This window comes from Symphodus melops (genome assembly GCF_947650265.1).
Source record: "Symphodus melops genome assembly, chromosome: 16".
Lineage (NCBI taxonomy): Eukaryota > Metazoa > Chordata > Actinopteri > Labriformes > Labridae > Symphodus > Symphodus melops.
The window spans coordinates 23690185-23709613 of record NC_136706.1 but is presented as its reverse complement, the minus strand read 5'-3'; the positions used below and the strand labels follow the sequence as shown (position 1 = coordinate 23709613).

General features: G+C 44.6%; 2 protein-coding genes across 2 annotated transcripts; one reads left to right on the top strand and one right to left on the bottom strand.

Annotated features, from left to right (window-relative positions):
- Window positions 1–1912: 1912 nt before the first annotated feature.
- ajm1 (apical junction component 1 homolog) lies at window positions 1913–16798 on the bottom strand. Its single transcript, XM_079364626.1, has 2 exons — window positions 16529–16798; window positions 1913–6948 (listed from the first exon to the last, which is right to left on the bottom strand). The coding sequence occupies exon 2, from the start codon at window positions 6892–6894 to the stop codon at window positions 3616–3618; it is 3279 nt and encodes a 1092-aa protein (XP_079220752.1). The 5' UTR covers window positions 6895–6948; window positions 16529–16798; the 3' UTR covers window positions 1913–3615.
- A 51-nt stretch (window positions 16799–16849) lies between these two features.
- On the top strand, window positions 16850–19426 carry minar2 (membrane integral NOTCH2 associated receptor 2; the record flags this gene model as incomplete). Its single annotated transcript, XM_079364783.1, is given in 5 exon segments — window positions 16850–17074; window positions 17256–17474; window positions 17939–17969; window positions 17972–18192; window positions 19226–19426. Coding segments are annotated over 5 exon segments (801 nt in total). The 5' UTR covers window positions 16850–16945.
- Window positions 19427–19429: the final 3 nt, after the last annotated feature.

Below are 19429 nucleotides of genomic sequence, written 5' to 3'. Positions count from 1 at the left end.
CTCAAAAGTTGAAACTACATGGAGGCTATCGGCTACAAGTCGCTGCTTAACAAGGTCTCTCTTTAAAACGTAACAGCAATAAGAAGATGGAGGAGGAGCCAGTGGTGAAAATATGCACCAACTGAATACTGAAGTGGAGTCGTGGCTGCAGAGATTTCAGTGTGTAGTTTCAACAGTTAAATGCTCACTCAGCACTTTTTGTTCTCTCACAGGTCGACACGTGATGAGTCATACGTGACCTTTGATTTCATCATACCGTTCAAAATGTGATGGATAAAATATATGACGTATAAATGAACTCTGTTGGGGGATTTCATGTTTACTCATGTTTTAATATCAAGTTCACTGAAATCCTTCTCATGCAAACAGTCTCTAAACCAGCTGACACGTCCCACTTCACATAAATAAAACGAAGGTGACAGCACCCAGAGTTCCCATTCCATTTATTAGATATGGTTTATAAATAGACACACTCAGACACATATGTTGAAAGTATAAAAAATACAAGATTACTAGACGTTTCAGTGAGGTTTCTTCTTCGTCTCCTTTGACACTTTATTTTCATCTTGAGTGACTGACGAAAAATGGAAAAATTCACTTTTTTTTTTCTTACACAGCATAGTAGTTTTCACTTTCACAAGTCCATTCATCGAGCAAGTAACTATCATCAACGTCATGTTAAACTGAGCGTAGAAAACACATGCAGCCAGTAACTCTTCACTGGAACTGTACAGCACCGTTCGTCAGTCAAATATATGTGTGCTTCAGGTTTCACCAAACTTTGTTGGACAAACGAAGGAGAGCTGATATCACGAGGGAAAGGGCTGATGGAGAACTATGGAAAATGTCAACATGGTTCTCCCGACTGGTCAAATATGGCAGCTTGGTTTGTGGTTGAATGTTTCCAAATATGACGTCAGTATCACGCAACATCCTGTTTGACATTTGCTGTCAAATACTGCACAGTTATTGTCAGTGGCATGGCCAGGAGTGACATGGCCCCCCTTCAAATCTGATTGGCCAATCCAAAAATTCTTCATTGGCTATTTGCCCTGTCAGAGGTGGGACTTATCTGGCTTTTTTGCAAAAGGCTGATAGTAGTTTTCTTTTCTTTGTACATAAAATGTAAATAAATACCATGAATATTTATTTCACAAGAAGCACTTGTGCATCGGGAAGTAATGGAAAGTCTGTGGCAATGAACTAACTGGTAATGTTCTGGAACGAAGCATTGCCAATTCATTCACATTTGCAAATTAGGTGTTCAGGAGTCAAACTTGGTACATTTTGACTTTGAACAGAATTAAGCTTAGAAGATAGATGTGTCGCCATTGTCTTGTGTTATATAAAAGAGATATGATTGGCCACCCCTGCTTAAGTTTGTCCTCTTGTTGGGCCACCCCAATCAAAAAAAGCCCCTGACTTCAACTGCTGTCAATCAACAAGATACCCGTTTTGAGTTCAGCTCTTTGACGTCGTCTCTTAACTTAGTGCTTTTTCACACTTTGTGTATGGCAGTGCAAGAGGAGAAACTCTTGATGCAAATCCCAGGCTTTTTGTAGTCAGATATTAAAAGCATTGATCCCAGAGGCTAGCTTTCCATCACATGATAGCTGATTGTTTCCAGGACTTGTCTGGAGATGGCACTAGATAGATGGAGTCGGGGTCATATTTTGATGTTTTTCACCTTCTTAACCAAACTGCCACTTTTGACTACATGGAAGTTAGCATGGATTAGGGGAAACAGCTAGTTTGATATCTACTTATAGATAAATGCCCCTTCATGTCTTACAGATATTTTGAGTCTTAGTATAAATCCAACTTCACTGATGGTTCTTTAAAGGCCCTGACACACCAAGGAGATTGTCGCCCTAGTTTTTGAGGTATGTTCAACTTCGTCGCTACCATCTCTTGACTCCTCTTAGCTGACTGTTCAGCTAGGCGAATCAGTACATGAGAACAAAAATGCAAGTCAAAGACTTCAACTTGTTATGATACATTATTCTCTATTAGAGGTACCAATATACGACAGCGACAGACATGAGCGACAGTGGTGTAAAAATGGTCTTATCGTATCATAACTATGGTTTGTCTATCAGCGTTCTTGTCTGTCATCTTCCGGTTTCCCCTTTTTGGACTGATGATTACAGACTGCCTGCTGGCATGGAGTTATGTACTCTCATGCATGCGCAGAGCGTACGTGGTGGTTGGCCGTCGGCTGCACCAAGACAAAAGTCGACGTGAGACAAAGTTGCCACTTGTCTTTGCGGTCTGCTTGCTATGTCAGGGCCTTAAAACTGGCTGAAAATGTGGGATTAATATTAAATAAACAAAGAAAAGTATCCAAAAAAGATGAAGCGACTTGGCTGTGTTGCACTAAAGAATGTATTCTGCAACCGAAGATGCAATGGGTTTGGGTTAGCTAAAACCAAAGGGGACAATATAAAATCACACGTCATAAACCTAGTGCAGCACAAATTCACAACTACTGTCTTCTTCAAGCATTTATGTACCATATAGCTACTTTGCCAAACCTGGCTCATCTTGTTCTATAGACAATAACTCCTGATGCTAATTCATATTTTTGTATCCATAAATATATCTAAAAATACAACTCATCAACTTCATTGTTATAGGAAATTGCATGATTTCTTGTTTTTGTAGTAGATGACTCTCACTATTCACAGTGTTTATTACTGAACAGTACAGGCCGACACCTACTGTGTGGCTGGTAACTGGCACCATGTCAGTATCCATTATGGACGTTGCTTTTAAGTCCAGTAGTGCTCCAGTAGTTCTAGAGTCCACCATTAGACTTAAAGTGGAAAACGATAACAATCAGTACAGTTCGTCCGCCAAGCTAAATCAGAAGTTATTCCTTTTTTTTTAAAATAGTTTTTTCAAGTAGCACACCAGTCTCTTTTTTTTTATTATTCTGTCATGATGAGGATTCACGTTGTCATCAAAACTTTAAATATTTTATCTCGACTCCAACATAGACTTTCTTAACAGATGTAATAATAAATAATATATAATTTGATATAATGTTACATCATATAATATGTTATATATAATATCATAAAACTGTCACAACCCCCTTTCTACAGGAATGTGGTTCTTAACTCATGAAGCAACTTTGCATAGAAAGTATTTAAGTAGCTAAGAAAATAACATTGAATAGTTTCCGCCTGATATACCGTTAAAGTCACGCGTAAAATCATTGAACTCGCTTAGAGATGAGCTTTCTAATTTAAAGAGACTACGATTCAAAGGTGATGCTAATAATTACAAAAAATACCAGCATGTCGGCTAAGATCATCCCCAACAAAGGGAATGTGTCGAAAGAGTTAATGACCACAAAACAGATAAATGACTCGTGTCGGATAAAAAAATTGTACTTGGTAAAAAGACTGAAATAAAAAAATGCACTGTACTCATTCTGCACCTGACAGGAAATATTCTGAAAAAGAATAATACTGACCAAGCACACATGAATATATTTCATTTTGATAACAAAATACTTATCTACAAATGTTTGTAATTGGATTGATATATAAATATGTGTAACAATATATATGTATTTCTATACATATATATTTACAACAAAAGGTGCACTTAAATAATGTCATCGAGGAGATGAGGGGTGCCGACCCAGTCCAAAGTCCTGGGCTCAGAAGCAGCCATTATCATGCACATAAACTGTTTACCGGTCCTCTTATCAATAGGATAAATAGTTGTGGGCGTGAACCTTCTGTTACATTCCACAAACTCACAGAGCTGCTGATACACCTGTGGGTATTCGTGGCGTAGGAAAACCCCTCGAATCCTTAACTCCCGTTGTATATTGATGAAACAGATTTCTCTGGCCTTTCTGCCTTCCTCTCCCTCTTTGTCAATATCTGCTGTTCCTGGAGGTGGAGTGAGGATCAGTGTTTCCATGTCGCTCTCTTTCTTGTGAACCTTCCTCTCAGGACTGAAGGAAGCCAGTGCCACCTTTGCATATTTTCTCACAGTTGGAGCTTGGTTCCTTGGCGATGGCCCGTCGGGCAGTTGGTCACCGACAGCAATAGATACATTCAAGATGAAACATTCATTTGGGTCGTACTCTTTACCAGCTTCCTGCAGCTCCTTACAGTACTCTCCCAGGTTGTCCCTGAAGCCTTCAAGCTCCCGCAGGGACAGGTATGTAGGAGACATCGGTAAACTATCCAGACCATACTGCAGGAAGCTACTGGATGACGAAGGGTTTGGGAACCCAAGGAAGAGAACTCCTCTGCCTCGAGAAAGGTAGCCAACTTTGGCAATACGGGAGAAGGCTTTGTGGACTTCAACAGTCTCCCGGCAGTGTTTGATGATGTGACGGCATGTGCTACCAATTCTTCCATACAGGCAGCTTTCTTTGTGAATGTCCCAGTCCTCCCTACGACAGTTACGAGAGCAGTAGTAGGTGTAGCAGCTGTGGCAGGATTTAAAGTATAGGCAAGCATTGAAAAGGGTCTCTGTCCTCCGGCATTTGTTGTTGGAGCACATCATTGTATCGTCCTCATCTGGGCTCTGGTCTGGGGAGCACTCATCTGCACTCTTCATAGCATCACTGGCTGCATCCATGTCTCGGAAAGCATCAGGATTTATCCTTATTGAAGTTGGCTGCTTGTCCAGAGGAGGTGGTTCCTCTGTACCTGCCCTTGAGCTTTTTCTTGACAGGGATACGGCTTCTTCTTCATCAATTAACTTCTTCAGTTGATCCAGAATGTCCTCACTAGCCCTTCTACTGGGCGGCTTGTAATCAGTCACCAGATCTGCCAAAAGCTCATCAAGTTGTTCAAGGCTTTGCTGTAGTGATGCGTTGTCATGTGCCTTCTCTTTGGTTGAGCTTTGGAAGTCATGTTGAGATGGTCCAGGACCCTCAGTGCTTCTGGAGTCAAGAACGTCCCAACTGGCAGATCGCCTGTCAGTCTTGTTGAGTTTCCCTGGCCGCATGTCATTATCAGTGATTGTTATCTCGGGAGTTACAAACCAGAGTTTACTAGTAGGGCTCTTTGCTGCCTCTGTCGGGCTTTTGTCAATTAATGAGTTATCAGACATTGATAAAGCTGCGTAGCGTCTTGGTGAACTGGAAAGATTGACTACCACCGGTTGTGGTTTGTCACTTTTGGCTCCTGCAGGCTTCCTGGACTCAAGAAGATCGTCATAGCTCTGACCGCGCTGAACAGGAAGAGGTTGCTCTCTTTCTACACGAGAGTTTAGAATATTGTCCCAGGACCTGGAGTAAGACTTGGACTCTGTGCCAATTCTTGGAGGTTCTACACATGGGCTGGCATACCAGGATGTTGAGACAGGGTCCTGACGGACTCTAGTTGGAGTGCCTTGAGATACATAAGAGGCAGGATTAGTGGAATAACCGGATGCTTCTGAGCCATACCAGTCATCTGATTGTGGCTGAACGACTCTAGCATGTCTCCGGCCCTCTGTGTAATAAGCCCTTGCTGGAATATGATGCTCTGGTGGCATTGCATACATGTCGCTGGAATAATAGAACCTTGGCGGAGTAGTCTGGACTTGATAAGACCTTGGATCATCCCCATAAAATATCCTTGCTGGAGGTGTCTGTATGATGTATGGCCCTGGCTCACTGGCTGCATAGGGTTTGGGATAACCTGTCTGCACAGAGTAAGGATATGTCTCCATCTCAGGATAATAAGGTCTTGTAGCTACAGCATGCACCATTCGAGTCCTTGGATCTTGAACATATTGCACTTTTGGTGTATATGCTTGTCCTGGTGTGTAACGTTCATCGTGAACATAAGAACTTGGCTGAGGAGGAGCAGTGGTCACATATCTCCCCGGGTCATCTGCATAAAAGAACTTGGTTGGCACATTGGGACTGGAATGAGCTCTGCGTTCCCGACCATAGTAATCACCTGATGAAGGCATTCTTTGCAAGGGGATCTCCATGGGTTGTAAGTAACTATTTGGCATGCTGCGGGAATATTGGTAAGCTTGCCTACTCTCTGTACCTAAAGAATCAGTGGGAGTTGGTGTTCGAGAGTAGGAGAAGTGACGTGGCACAGTCAGACTCCGACTCCCCCCACTGTGATGTCTCTGCCAGGGTATATCCACATGAGGTGTAGCCTGTTTATGTCTTGAATGATGTAGCGCTGCATCATCTGGTTTGATGTCAACCCTGCATCTGACATGAGGACTAGTTGCTGGTTTATCCAGGCCCCCCTCCTCAGAATGATCAGCAGCAAAGTGGGATGAATATTTACTGCTGTCTCCAATTTGAGGCTGCAACTTAATAGGATGGACGTCATGCATAAGAGCCCTTGTTGCCGCATAGGATGATTCCCTACGCGGCGATACTTCTGGTCTCCAGCGAGAGTCTCTTGAAGCCCTTTGGGACTCCCTTCCTTTCCTTCCTGAAGAAGAGGACCCTTCAAAAGACACAGGAGTTAGACTTGTCTGGACCCGAGGGGCACTTTTAGACCTGGTCCTTCTTTTTTGTTCTGGGACAACTACCTCACTGGGCATTTCTGCAGCCATTGGTTGAGGAGTTAATCTATGGCTGAAAATATCCGGTGCAGAGAAACGATATCTCTGCTGGCGGCCCAAGGCATTCCAGGCAACATCTGGGTTGGCCGCATGCCTATCGGCCTTCCTGTATGGGGACTCCATTGAGTATTTGTTGGATTTTGGGTATTCCAATGACCTATAGTCAAAGGTTCGGCAGTGCCTCTTGTTAAATTTGCTCTTTCTGTCCTCCAGTTTGCTGTAATTTTTGGAATCACATTGTTTGGAGGGTTGCAAGGACTTGTAGTGTGAAGAAATGGGGACCACTTTTATTTCTTGATGCACAGTTGATACCAGTATGTCAGGCGGGTCTGTGCGTGTCATCTTAAAGGGACTCCTCTAGTTTTCTCCATTAAGTTGCTTCAATGTTGATGTGGCCTGGAGGGAAACAGAGAGAATATCAGTCAGTGACGTTTATCAAATACAAAATAATATCAACTATACATTTGCAGAAGTACTAGGGACAATAATGGGATAACTCACTCAATAATAAGCCTCTCAACTAAAGATGCGACTGTTCATTATTTGTGCAACATATTAAACTATCAATATTTTCTTGAGATTATCCTCCATGTGGAAATGTGCTGACATGTCTGTTTTCTAATTGAGACCATGAAAGGTTGGTTGTAGAATGTGGGATGTTTTTCTCTCTCCCCAAAGTAGGAACCATAGCAGGAACTTTTAATGAAGTGACCAGGCTCTATATTTAGTTTCAAAGACAATATTTTAAACAAACAGCAGGAACTTTCTAAAGTATGGAGACTTTTGGAAGGTCTTGCAGCACTGTATATTTGCAATTGGTCAGACTCTTGCTGCATTGAACTTTAACCCCAATATTACAGAATCTGCAGCCGTAAAGATTTACATGTGTTTTTTGTAACACTCAGGATACAAAATGAATTTAAATAAAAGATGTACAGATACAGATGTAAAATTATAAGGCATAAAAAAAGCAAAATGTAACAGAGGTAGGGTAAGGTTCGACTCATTCTGGTGGAGAATGAAAAAACAAGACACAAGTTGGGTATTGGTTTTGTATTTAAAATGTCAGTAGCATTACAGCTACAGAGAATGCAAACAAAAAAAGGTTAAAGGAAGCTTTACTTTTGGGGTTACCTTGTGTGAAAGGTAACCCCTACTGTGAGGATCGATCTAAATTGTATACGCAAAAACCCCATCCCAAATATCCATTATCTCAAAAACATTGTGCACTGACATAGTTGAAAGTTATATTTTTGAAAAGACTCATCACTTAAACTCACTTTGCCCAGTTAGAATTGGGGGATCTAGGCAATCTGTTCACAGAGACTCACACTTAAAGCTTCCAAAGATTCACAGCTGCATCACCTACAAGAGTTCTCCTGGGGCTTATTCAACTTTGAAAAAAAGAATGAAACATCTATTCTGAGATACATTTCAGACATTCATTTGAAGGCTATAAAAAGTCCTTCTGATGAGTTTTGACTTCATACTGTCTTTAATAATTGCAGAGCCCTCAAAAGTATGGCCAAATATAAATACATGAGCTAATCTGAATGATGACATCAAGCAATAATAAGCATTGTATTTGCTCTTATAGCCAGTTAAAATGTTGAAGATATTTATCCCTTAAGTTTCAACACTGCAACAACACAAGTCAAAGACTTCTGCAACCCAACGGGCTTCAGAGGCCAACAACTAACCACTAAAAATCATGTCACGCAAATGATTGATAAGTGCTGATTGACTTTCACAAAATAGTGTTTCAAGAATGCCCCACCGTGTTGAAAAAAAAATTTATCTTGTGTTTTGGAAAATTGTGTAATTCATGTCTTTGGGGTTGCCCATTTAGAAGCATGTGTTAGGCTGCAGATGTTTCTCACTCCATGGAGAGCTACCTGCACTACCTGCACTGTTGTGTTTTTTAAATGTTGATGGTTTAAACTTTTAGTCCTTTCCAAAAAAACAAAACAAAAAAACCTCAGACTTTCTATACAATAAATTAGATGGTATTCTGTTGAACAGAGGAACAACAAAATACAGTAAACAGCCTTTAATTGGTGAAAGTCACTCGGGAGTTGTGGCTTGGTGACTGATAAATTATGCCGTTTGTTGCCTCTGATCTCAATGACTGCATTCCCCATCTGCATGAATTTAACATACCATTTCAAAGGCAAGCAGATGAAAAGTGACAGGCAGCGTGCATGTCTGGGAGAAGCAGCTGACTGGTGAGATTCGTCATAAACAGCCAGAGGAGAGCAGAAACTGGGTGATTCTGAAGAAGAGAAAACTCATTAAGAAATGTCATTTCAAGGCATTTACTCACGCTGTATCATCCAGGCTCATGTTACTCATAAAATTATAATCTGTATTCACTGAAAGGTTTGTAAAGTGACTGCAGAGCAGTCAAAGAGAGGAATCACAGATCATTTAAATTCTGCTGTAATGATAATTAAAAAGTACAAGCTGCTGAAACCTGTTTGAGACCACCTCGGGACAGGGAGCTGACCCAGATCGAGCAACTGGTCGAGCAGATGCTAAGACAGCAGCAGATGGAGGATGATTATGGTGTAGACATGGCTGACGTCTCCCTAACATGCTGTGGCTATTGCAGCCAAAAGACATTTGTAAATGTCATTATTTTTAAAGACCCAGAACAGTGAAAGTTCAGTTAAAGTTCAGGGAAATTCAAATTAATTTAAGTAACTTCAACAAGTCAAAGTCCAGGATCGCCCGTAGTCTAGTGGTTAGTGTTCAAGCCCATGTACAGAGACTGTAGTCCTCCAAGCTAGCAGCTCAGGTTTTTGAATCTGACCTGTTGCTGCTTTTCCCACCATCTCGCTCTGATTTCTGACTCTCTGCTGTCCTATCTCGAAAATCAAGCAGAGGAAATAAACCTACAACCTTTTATTAACATGTTTTAATAAAGCAGACGGTTCAAATCTCTAACATCATCACACACACACACACACACACACCTGCCCACTGAAAGAGTTAGCAGCTCTCGGTCCATTCAAATCATGAATTGGTGCGTCAGGATTTATTCTCATTACCCCGTAGGACAATATTTGATATGCATGCAGGGGAGGGAACTATTTCACATCATGGCAATAAGGAGATTGAGAAGCAATTTCAAAGACCAGTATAATTTCACTTTGAAGGTTGCCTGTGATTGGCTGAAGTCTTACGCTGTTAAATATCTGCCTGCAGAAAGTGTTACTCTGCTTTCACACTCCGTCTGTCAGCTCCCCTACAAACCCCCTGAGGGAGCTTCAGAGGCTTTACACATGACATCACTGACAGTGAATTAATCCCTGTGCTTATAGTAATGTATGTTTTTTTTTATGGTTATATAGGTTGAGTCATTCTCTCTTTTATAACACCTGGAATCTAAAACTAAAGAGCTGCTGTAGCCTCAAACCGGCCCCCCGTCAGTGAAAGACGATGGGGGGTAATGGATGTCACGTCTCCGAGGATGTGCAGAAGAAGTGTTACTTCTGGTCACTGAGCACTGAGCTCTGATTTTGTGGTGCATTGTGGGTATTTTCTATTGAGCAGAGCTCTCACTGCAACACTGCACCATTGGCAATAAACACTGTAGAAAATGTCTGACTACCCAGCAAAACTAATTCATCGCCTCAAAACGAGTCCCCTCCCCCAACATCAGTGTTCAACACTCCACCACCACGGCCCCATTTCTTACACTTGGATGTTGTGCTTTATCACCTTACTTGGCATTTTTCATGTGCAGACCCTACGCTGCATGTTAAATGTGTTAAAACAGCCGAGTCTGTCCGGCTCCGTTTCTGAGTATCAGCCAAGGTGAGGGAATCGTAGAGCGCTTCAAGGGCCGGGAAAGTGATGCTGCTGTTTTTATTCCTGCTGCCCACAAAGAAAGTCGACCCTCTGTGACAACTAAAGAGAGACTTTCAGTCAAAATATTTCAGTTGCACTGATGAAGGATCAATCAGTAAGAGTGAGTGATGTCACCAAGAAGGGTCAGAGACTACAGGGAGCAGTTTCAAACATTTACCACAGAAGAAGAAAACTAGCTGCTCGTACTCGGGATGTAATGAATCAAACCCGTCAGAAACCAAAGTTTAAAAGAATCTGGAGGTTCATGAGCAGCAGGACTTACAGGAGATCAGATTGATCCATTAGGTTTGGTGTTGGTGACAGGGATGAACCGCCATGCTAGCAGCTATGAACGGACGCTACTTGGAAATTGCTGATGCCGTGTGTGTGTGTGTGTGTGTGTGTGTGTGTGTGTGTGTGTGTGTGTGTGAATGTGTTGCACAAATATTTCCTGGTGTAATCTGGTCTCGTCCTTAAACTCTGCAACATCCCAACAATCAGACGTTTGTAGAGAAACTAGTTCTGTTATATTATTGTAACTTCCAGGTTTGCAAAAAGTCTCCAAAGAACAAGAACCGAACTTGACGTGACTGATGTCCGGACCAGTCCTCAAATATGACCAATACACACACACACACACACACACACACACACACACACACAGCAGACTGAAGTGGGATCAGAGGTGCCACCCCAAAATCCCAAACCATGATTTATCTGATATGGGGCGGGGCTTAAGTTCAAATCAACTATCCTGGCGGCGTTGCAACACACTGATTCATCCTATTAGAAATACTGTGCACAACTATTTCTAAAGACAGCTGCTTAGTGAAAGAAGAAGTCCACTGTCTGACTGTCTGACTTGTAAATCCCTTACTGGCAACATTTGGGAATCAAGACATTGGCAATAAAATTATTAAACATGCGTTTCTGTAAGAACTTCAAACTGTGACTTTTACATGTTTTTTCATCCTTAAAGACAGAAGCTTAGAAGGTGCATATACTGAACATTGTGATGTTATGATAAGTGTCATCGTCTGACGGTTTGGTCAACTTTTAACGTGCTGTTTGTATGTAAACAGTGAAGCAGTGAGAGTAAACCAACATCACAGCATACATGTTGTAAAGTAGACGTGTCATTAAGGTAGCAAGCTGTGTGTAAAGACCGTACAGGCTCAAACAGCTGCTGTACGATAACGTCTGCAAACAGAACAGCGAGCAACAAGGTCAGCGCCGCGGAGAGAAGGACGATGTCTTCCACCGGGTCGCTCCCAGCAGGAATTAGGTTATGTGTCATTCTCGCTCTCTGCTGCTGATACAGCGAGCAGGGGGAGTCAGGCGGATGACTTCACTGTGTCAAAAAGAGAGCCAGTGATACTTAGCAAAATGCTAAGAAAGGGTAGCTAGCTCCATTAAAGCTCAGCGAGCCAGCGGAGCTTTGTGAGTGCTCGGTGACCCACAGCGCCGCGGATAAAGAAGCCGTTAGTCGAGGGTCAGATCATTTGGGCCGTTCAAGCCTGAGAGGATATGAAGCTGTCGTGTTCAGGTCCCTTTACACCGGGAGCCTCGGTGCTGGACTTCAATCTCAGCCACATGAGAACAGAGCGATGCTGGCCTGTCATCGCAGGAACAACAAACTGAACGACATTTTTCAGGTTTATCAAAATATGACATGAAGGTGAAAAAGTCGACTGCAGCACAGGAACAAAACATGAACCTACCAAATGTACCTGATGATCACTCTGAGTTCTGGTCTAACAAACGTGATGAGCTGAAGCCAACAGAAACATGCTGCTTGTTTCATAGAGTTTGAAATACCAGAGTTTTTCTTTCTTTTACTCACAAACTCAGATGAACTTCCTGAGATGGACTGACAACTAAATCCGGAGGCGCTGGTGGCAGAGTGGTTAGGTCACGGACGGCCCGGGTTCAAACCTGGCCTGTGGATTCTTTCCTGCATGTCAATCCTCTCTCTCTCTCTCTCTCTCTCTCTCTGTGCACTTTCCTATCCCTCCAATAAAGGCAAAAAATAGCCCAGCCCTTTACTGCGTGCACACAACCAGCCTATTTTCATCGTGTTTCCTGTAACCTCAGAATGCTGTTCTCAGCTTTGTGTTGATAGTACTGAAATATTTGTGGCCTTGTTCACGTCGTCACGTCAGATCCCTGCGCTAAAAACTGCAGATTGATTCTCAAAAAAACAAACAAAAAAACGGTTAGATGTTTTCACATCAAGTCTAATTTCCAGAACTCATGTCGGCATTTTCATCTTGATTATCTGGGACGGCTGAAGAGAGACAGGAAACAAACAGGATGACACGACGAGGACGATCGTCTCTGTACATGGGGCACAACTTAACCACGAGACTATCCAGTGTCCACTGACCCCCAACTTCCACATACGCCGCCGTTTGCTGCCTCACTAGTCGATCCGGACAGGAAGCCAGACAAGGAAACACAAAGAGCATCCTGTCAATTTCAGAATAAAACAGAATTTCGGTCTTGATCTTGTCCCGGTCTTCCCTGCCTTGGTCTTGATCCCTAAGTGTCTCGGTCTGGGAGCACCCTGGTCTCGGTTAGTGTGGTCTTGACTACAACACTACTGGTTGATCCGACTTCAGTAAATTCTGGATCTTGTCTCATAGTTGGACTCCACGTCTGTCCAGGAGACAGGTAGTGAATCGTCTCTCGGTGTGATGAAGAGTCTCTGCGTCAGAGAGCTCCATCTGTTTGCTCTCAGCTCCTGATTCCTCTGAGTGTCCTCTCTCGCCTCCTGACTGAAGTGAGCCATTACATGTGAGCGGGCGAGCTGACTCTTCAGCTCTATAAGCTTCCTGCTCCGTTTCCCGCATCCATTTGCAGGACTGCCTCCTGAGTGTCTTCAGTGTTCCTGATGCTCGAGGCTCAGAGGGGATAAATCTGCACGTCTTATACGACCTGTGCTCTCTAATACATCCGCCTGTCGTTCTGCTGCTCCCATGATCATTTACACTTAAAATACTCTCCGGGGCTAAAGGTCAGTGTGGAGGAATCACGACTCAGCTGTTCTTCTTCTGATCGTCAGAGCGTGCAGAACGTGAAGAACGAGCTGCTAACGGTCCCGACGTCTACGGATCACAAAGCTAGCTAACATGCTAACATAACCGATCAAATATCAAAATATTTACTATCATTTAATTCATTAATAGAGTTAGTCTTACATGAAGAACTGGAAATCCTTGTGTGATTATGATTCAGTTTGCTACATCACATCACCTGTGCAGGTGCCTCTGGCTCTGATTGGTCCTCTGGGGGGAAGTGTGCCTGACATTAAACACGATCGTAGCTCACAGCTAACACGATGAGCGCGTGCTTCCTTCCATGACAGACCATGTGATGACGAGAGGAGCTGAACAAGTTAAACTCCATGTGAAACTCTGGTGATCTCATTTCCTGTTTGAAGTCTTCATGTTGGACGATCGTTGGCGTCTCGACCTGTTTGTGTCACAAACGCGTGCGGAGACTTGAGCTGCGTCTGCAGGCGTCATCATCGTCTTCATCTCGTGATGACGATGAAGCTTCTGTTGGTGAGATCTTAATCTGCCCGTCGCTGCAGCTGCAGCTCGAGTGTGTCGGATTATTAAGATCTCTGCAGCGGGATGTTGTCAAACTGTGTTGTTGTTGTTTTCGCTTCTTTCACGCCGAGGTTTGAAAAAGATTCATGTTTTTACAGTTTCAGTTCCTGAGTCAGCAGAATGTCCGCCTCTAACAGACGATCGAGGAGCTGCAGGATTTTACACTTTAGTCTCAGCTTCCTTTTTAGGACCCGAGCTCGCTGCTTGACTTCTTCTTCCTTGAGATGATTGACGCACAGATAGTCTCCTTACAGCTCCAGAAGCTTGCTGTGGTTTTCCTCTGCTTGTGTTCCTGATCTACTCTGACATGTGCCCCTCTTTTCCCGTCACGTGAGCCCGCTCCTGTTCCACCACCATCAGGTGCAGCTGACGACCTCCGCCACCCAGCTCCCAGAATAACACGGCAACAAACATCCAAACAAACAAACAAAAATAAAAGATGCATGACGACAACAACTGAAGTGAGTCATAAAGGGAGACCAACATGCTGCTTCAGAGCTGTGAGAGTTTAACACAGCGTCTGTGCAGACTCTGTGTTACAGTCAGAGCAGAGCTGCAGCTTGTCAACAGACCAGTAAGGGGGCCTCAGGCCAGTAGGGGGCCCCAGGCCAGTAGGGGGGCCCCAGACGGCTGACTGACTTTATTTAAACAGGAAACAGTCTGGTTCTGATCACGTCTCAGGATGTCAGTCCTCTGAAGACGCTTCTGTCTAAAACAACAAATAACTTCAAACCACTCATGGTTTGATTTTCATCCCGCGGTGAGAGACTCGCCCCCTGCACACAAGAGGAGGATCTTTAGAGTCTTGGTCCCGGAGCACTCTGGTCTCGGGTACGACTTGGTCTCAGTTTTAAATACGACACTAGCTGGAGGTTTCTTCCTCTCCACAGTGACTCTGCTAAATGTTGCCTCATGATGGATGAACGTTTGTAGATCACATAACAAAGTGCCTGCTGTTATTTAATCAATAAAGTGGAACAGAATTCAAAGATCAACCTGCACTTTGTTTTGGGGTTCAAGTGTGAGGTCTGAACTCGTCTTTAAAAGAGCACGACTGATTCTGGACCAAAACAACTGTGATGTGGTCCCCCATGTGGTCCCTCATGGGGTCCCTCATGTGGTCCCCCATGTGGTCCCCCATGTGGTCCCTGTTGTTATTTAAACACGTTGATTGCTGATTGAAGAAAACATCAGAGGGTCAGAGGGTGCAGAAATTTAAAAGGGTGCACCGCGTCCCTTTTGCACCCTCCTAAGAACCAGGTCTGGTTTCAGGGTTCATCAAAAGTACAGATGAGTCTGAGGCCCTTCAGCAGAACACCTGAGGCTGCAGGTGTCACGTACCTGGGAGCACCCAGACCCCCTGTAGGGAGTCAGCGAGGGGGGGGAGGGTGTAGTGGGATCTCCCCCAAAATCTGATTCATCCATTTAATCGATTCTCAGCCTGCGGAAACATTTAATTGTGAAGTGGAGTCACAGATCTGATGTGAACACACCCCACCAGCCTCTGACAGGACCCTTTATTTAAAACGTGCTTTTAATACTTCAATGTGGAACACTAAAGCTGGTGTTGGAGGATGAAAGGTGTTGTCGGGGTCGTGTTTCCCCTCTGCTGCAGTTTCCTCTCTTCATCACTCATCTTGTCTTCAGAGACCAGGACTCGGTTTTGGCCGCTCGGGTGCTGCAGAGCTGCTCACTGTTAGTCTCACTGTGTTGCACAATCACGCTGCTGACATGAACGTTTGCTTGTGTGGAAGGTCATAAAGAAGGATTAATATCAGAAAATAAACAGAAATAAGAGTTTTCTGACAGATTCAAACACATGATTGATTGATGGATCAAAATGATCCATAATGAGGAATTGTTTCTGTGGGAAGGTGAGTGTATAATGTTCTTACATCAGGATTAATTCAGCTAATTAATGCAAGGTTATGATGCTCTACGTCTGTGTGGATGTGCACACTGTGTGGCCTCTGCACACCTCTGCAGCAGCTGGCTAAGCTAACCTGCCGGTCCTCTCCTCCTCCTCCTCACGACAGAACCTGAACCACCATGCACCGTCCGGCCCGCTGCACCGGCTCAGAGCCGAGGGCCCGTTTCAGCCTCCGCGACCTGAACTTCGCTCGAACAGAAGCGCATGAAAGCGAACAAACGTCGCATCGAGGCGCAGCGCGAGCAGACGCTGCTGCCCGGAGCCTCGCGCCTGCTCAACGATGATGTCAGTGTTCCGAGGACGGGGACACATTAGTCCAACATGAGCCTGCAGGGACGTGACTGCAGCGGACTCTGATGTGTGCAGAACACGCAGGCACACACGCACTTTGCACGAACCGCGTCATTTCACGCGTTTCGATTTGTGCACAGATTAGAAAAACTGATTGCACGATGTCGACAAGGTTCTGTTTGATCGATTCTGTCAAATGAAAGAGGAGCTGAGAGATTCCAGCTCGACGGCTGCAGGATAGCAGATATGAGCTCACACCACGGCGCTGCAAATCAGAAAAATGTCTTACCGCATCAGTCCGGTCTCCCTGGCTCTGCTCATCCATCTTTTCTCCAGGATGATCCGAGGCAGAACGAGAGTGGTTTCCCAATGACGACATCGGACATGTGCAAAAGGTTAAAGCTGCAATATCCGCCTTATTGGTCACACTCTCCTCCTCCCGAAGCGAGAGAGCGTCGTTGGTGGATTGCTGCGCAACCTCGCTGCACCATCCACAGCTACCACAGCCCTCTCTCTCTCTATCTCTCTCCTCCCTCTCTCACCTCCCTCCCTCCCTCTCTCTCTCTCTCTCAGCCTGCAGCACTGACAGAAGCACGCGCGCTTTAAAGAGTCCGCCTGAGCGCCTCCTCCTCCTCCTCCTCCTCCTCCTCCATCTGTCTGCCTCAGACGAACATATTTTGGTAAAGAAAATCTGTTGTGCACACTCATGCTCCCAGCAGGACGCTGCCCATCGTCATCAGCAGACTTCACTGCAGTCGTGGTTCCCTCTGTCACCTTTCATGAAGCTCACTGTGGGGGCTCACAGTTGGTAGAGAAACATTCAGGAGTTCCTGAGGTGATGAAACCTGGAAGAACTCGTCCACAGGAGACATCACAGATCCCTCCTCACTCAGAGCGGACATGTATGTTATGCAACACGACTTCACCTGTGACACGCCAGCCTGGGGTCGAGTTACACACACCTGACCAGCGACACCGCCTCATTAATATCCTGCTCCTCATCTATTATTACTCAGCTGCAGGTCACCTGTGCAGCCAGCCTGCAGGTGAAGCAGTCAGTCAGTGTGGACGGAGACAGGATGGACAGGAGGGACAGGAGGGACGTCTCTGTGCTGCCCAACAATAACCACCCGGAGAAGTTCCTGCAGCTGGACGCCAGGACGCTGCCCGGGATGTTCCAGGTGGGAGCGCTGGTTTCCAGTCAGAGACACTGGCACAACAGAGTCTACTCACAGGTAAGACCTGCTCACCTCACCTGCACCTCACCGACACGGACACGGACACGGACACGGACACGGACACGGGGAGGTTATCAGGTCACCTTAGGACAGAGGGGAGTCTGGAGACGGTCCGACCTGAGCAAACATTAAAGAAGAAGCTCTGTGCCGAGTGCAGCAAACAAAATGAAGGACAGTTTATACATTATAATCCTGTCTAATACGAATTACTGCTGAGTCATGCATAGTCATGTTTTCTGTTTGTCTGTCACCGTCCGTCCTCGACTGCTTTCACTCCCTTGTTTGTGGTGTCTTCAGTCCCGTTCCTCACACACACATGTATGTGCAGAGCTAACCAGGCCTTGCAGCTCACATATGTTCACTCTGTCAATCCAAGATGTGGCTCAAGGTTTCAGAAAACAATGTGTGCCATCACGATACGATCTGATTTTGGTGTCCTCGTCCTGGTTTTGTCTCCGCAGAGGGAACGCAGCAGGCTGAAGGCAGACAGCAGGCTCCCGTCTCCCCAGAGGACACGCGTGTGGTGTTTGTGGACAGATACCTGGAGAAACACATCACACCGTTCACCTTGAAGACCAACGTCAAGAGGAACCCTCTGTACACGGACGTCCGAGTCCCGGACGCGGCAGGAGACGACAAGAAGAGCAAACCGTCCTGGACCGTCCGAGAGTTCGACACACAGACGGTGCACGGACACCTGGGAGACTATTTAAAGGTGAGCGAGGACGAGGACGGGTTAAAGACGGTCAACTGGGAATCAGATCAGAGACACGTGTCAAACAACTTATTCTAGTTCCAGTAATAGCCCCGCCCTCTACGAGGGTCAGAGGTCGTCCCCCTCCCCGTCCCCCCACGTGAACACCTGTGCAGGTGTGAACCCGCTCCAGATTCTAAACAGATGAAATAAAAGTACAATATGTATTAATGCACGAGCTAGCTTAAATTGTTGTACACGGCAAGCTACGCTCCTGAACGAATAAAAGAATATCCAGGATGTATTAATGAAATCAATCAATCAATACACCAATGACTGAGAAGAGACAAAACAACGTCATAATTAAAGGATGGAAGGTGATAAAAACTTAGACAGAACAAAGGACTCACGCAGCGCTCCAAAAAGCTTTAGTACAAAACGGCAGAGGGGGGGGGGCAAAACCAAATTACATAATAAGATAAGAAGAAGAAGAAGAAGAAGAAGAAGAAGAAGAAGAAGAAGAAGAAGAAGAAGAAGAAGAAGAAGAAGAAGAAGAAGAAGAAGAAGAAGAAGAAGAAGAAGAAGAAGAAGAAGAAGAAGAAGAAGAAGAAGAAGAAGAAGAAGAAGAAGAAGAAGAAGAAGAAGAAGAAGAAGAAGAAGAAGAAGAAGAAGAAGAAGAAGAAGAAGAAGAAGAGAAGAAGAAGAAGAAGAAGAAGAAGAAGAAGAAGAAGAAGAAGAAGAAGAAGAAGAAGAAGAAGAAGAAGAAGAAGAAGAAGAAGAAGAAGAAGAAGAAGAAGAAGAAGAAGAAGAAGAAGAGTCAGTGACTCAATCAGAGAGAAATGAAGCAGCACTGCCACCTACTGGTCGTTTCTTTGTAAAACACCTAAACCATTCTGCCTAGGGGGGGGGGACTTTCTTACATTTCTAATGTTTTCAGCCTGAGGTACGGAAGCCCAAAGTGGACATATAGATCCACATTTATGGGACTTCCTTTCCTCTGACGACAGCAGATCTTTTTTAGTTTCATCGTGTTCGTGTTGTTGTCTCTTCCCAGGAGGAGGAGAAGACGGCTACAGATCTGGACTTCTGGCTGGAGGATCTGTACACGCCGGGATTCGACTCTTTGCTGAAGAAAAGAGAAGCCGAACACAAACGGAGAAAACTTTGTAAAATCATGTCGGCAGTTTTTCTGTCGCTTTGTGCGATTCTCGTCGTGATCATCGTGCCAATCCTGGTTCTCCAGAAGAAAGACTGAAGG

Coding starts and splice junctions, on each gene's coding strand:
- ajm1 (XM_079364626.1), bottom strand. CDS start 6,894: ATGACACGCACAGACCCGCCTGACATACTGGTATCAACTGTGCATCAA.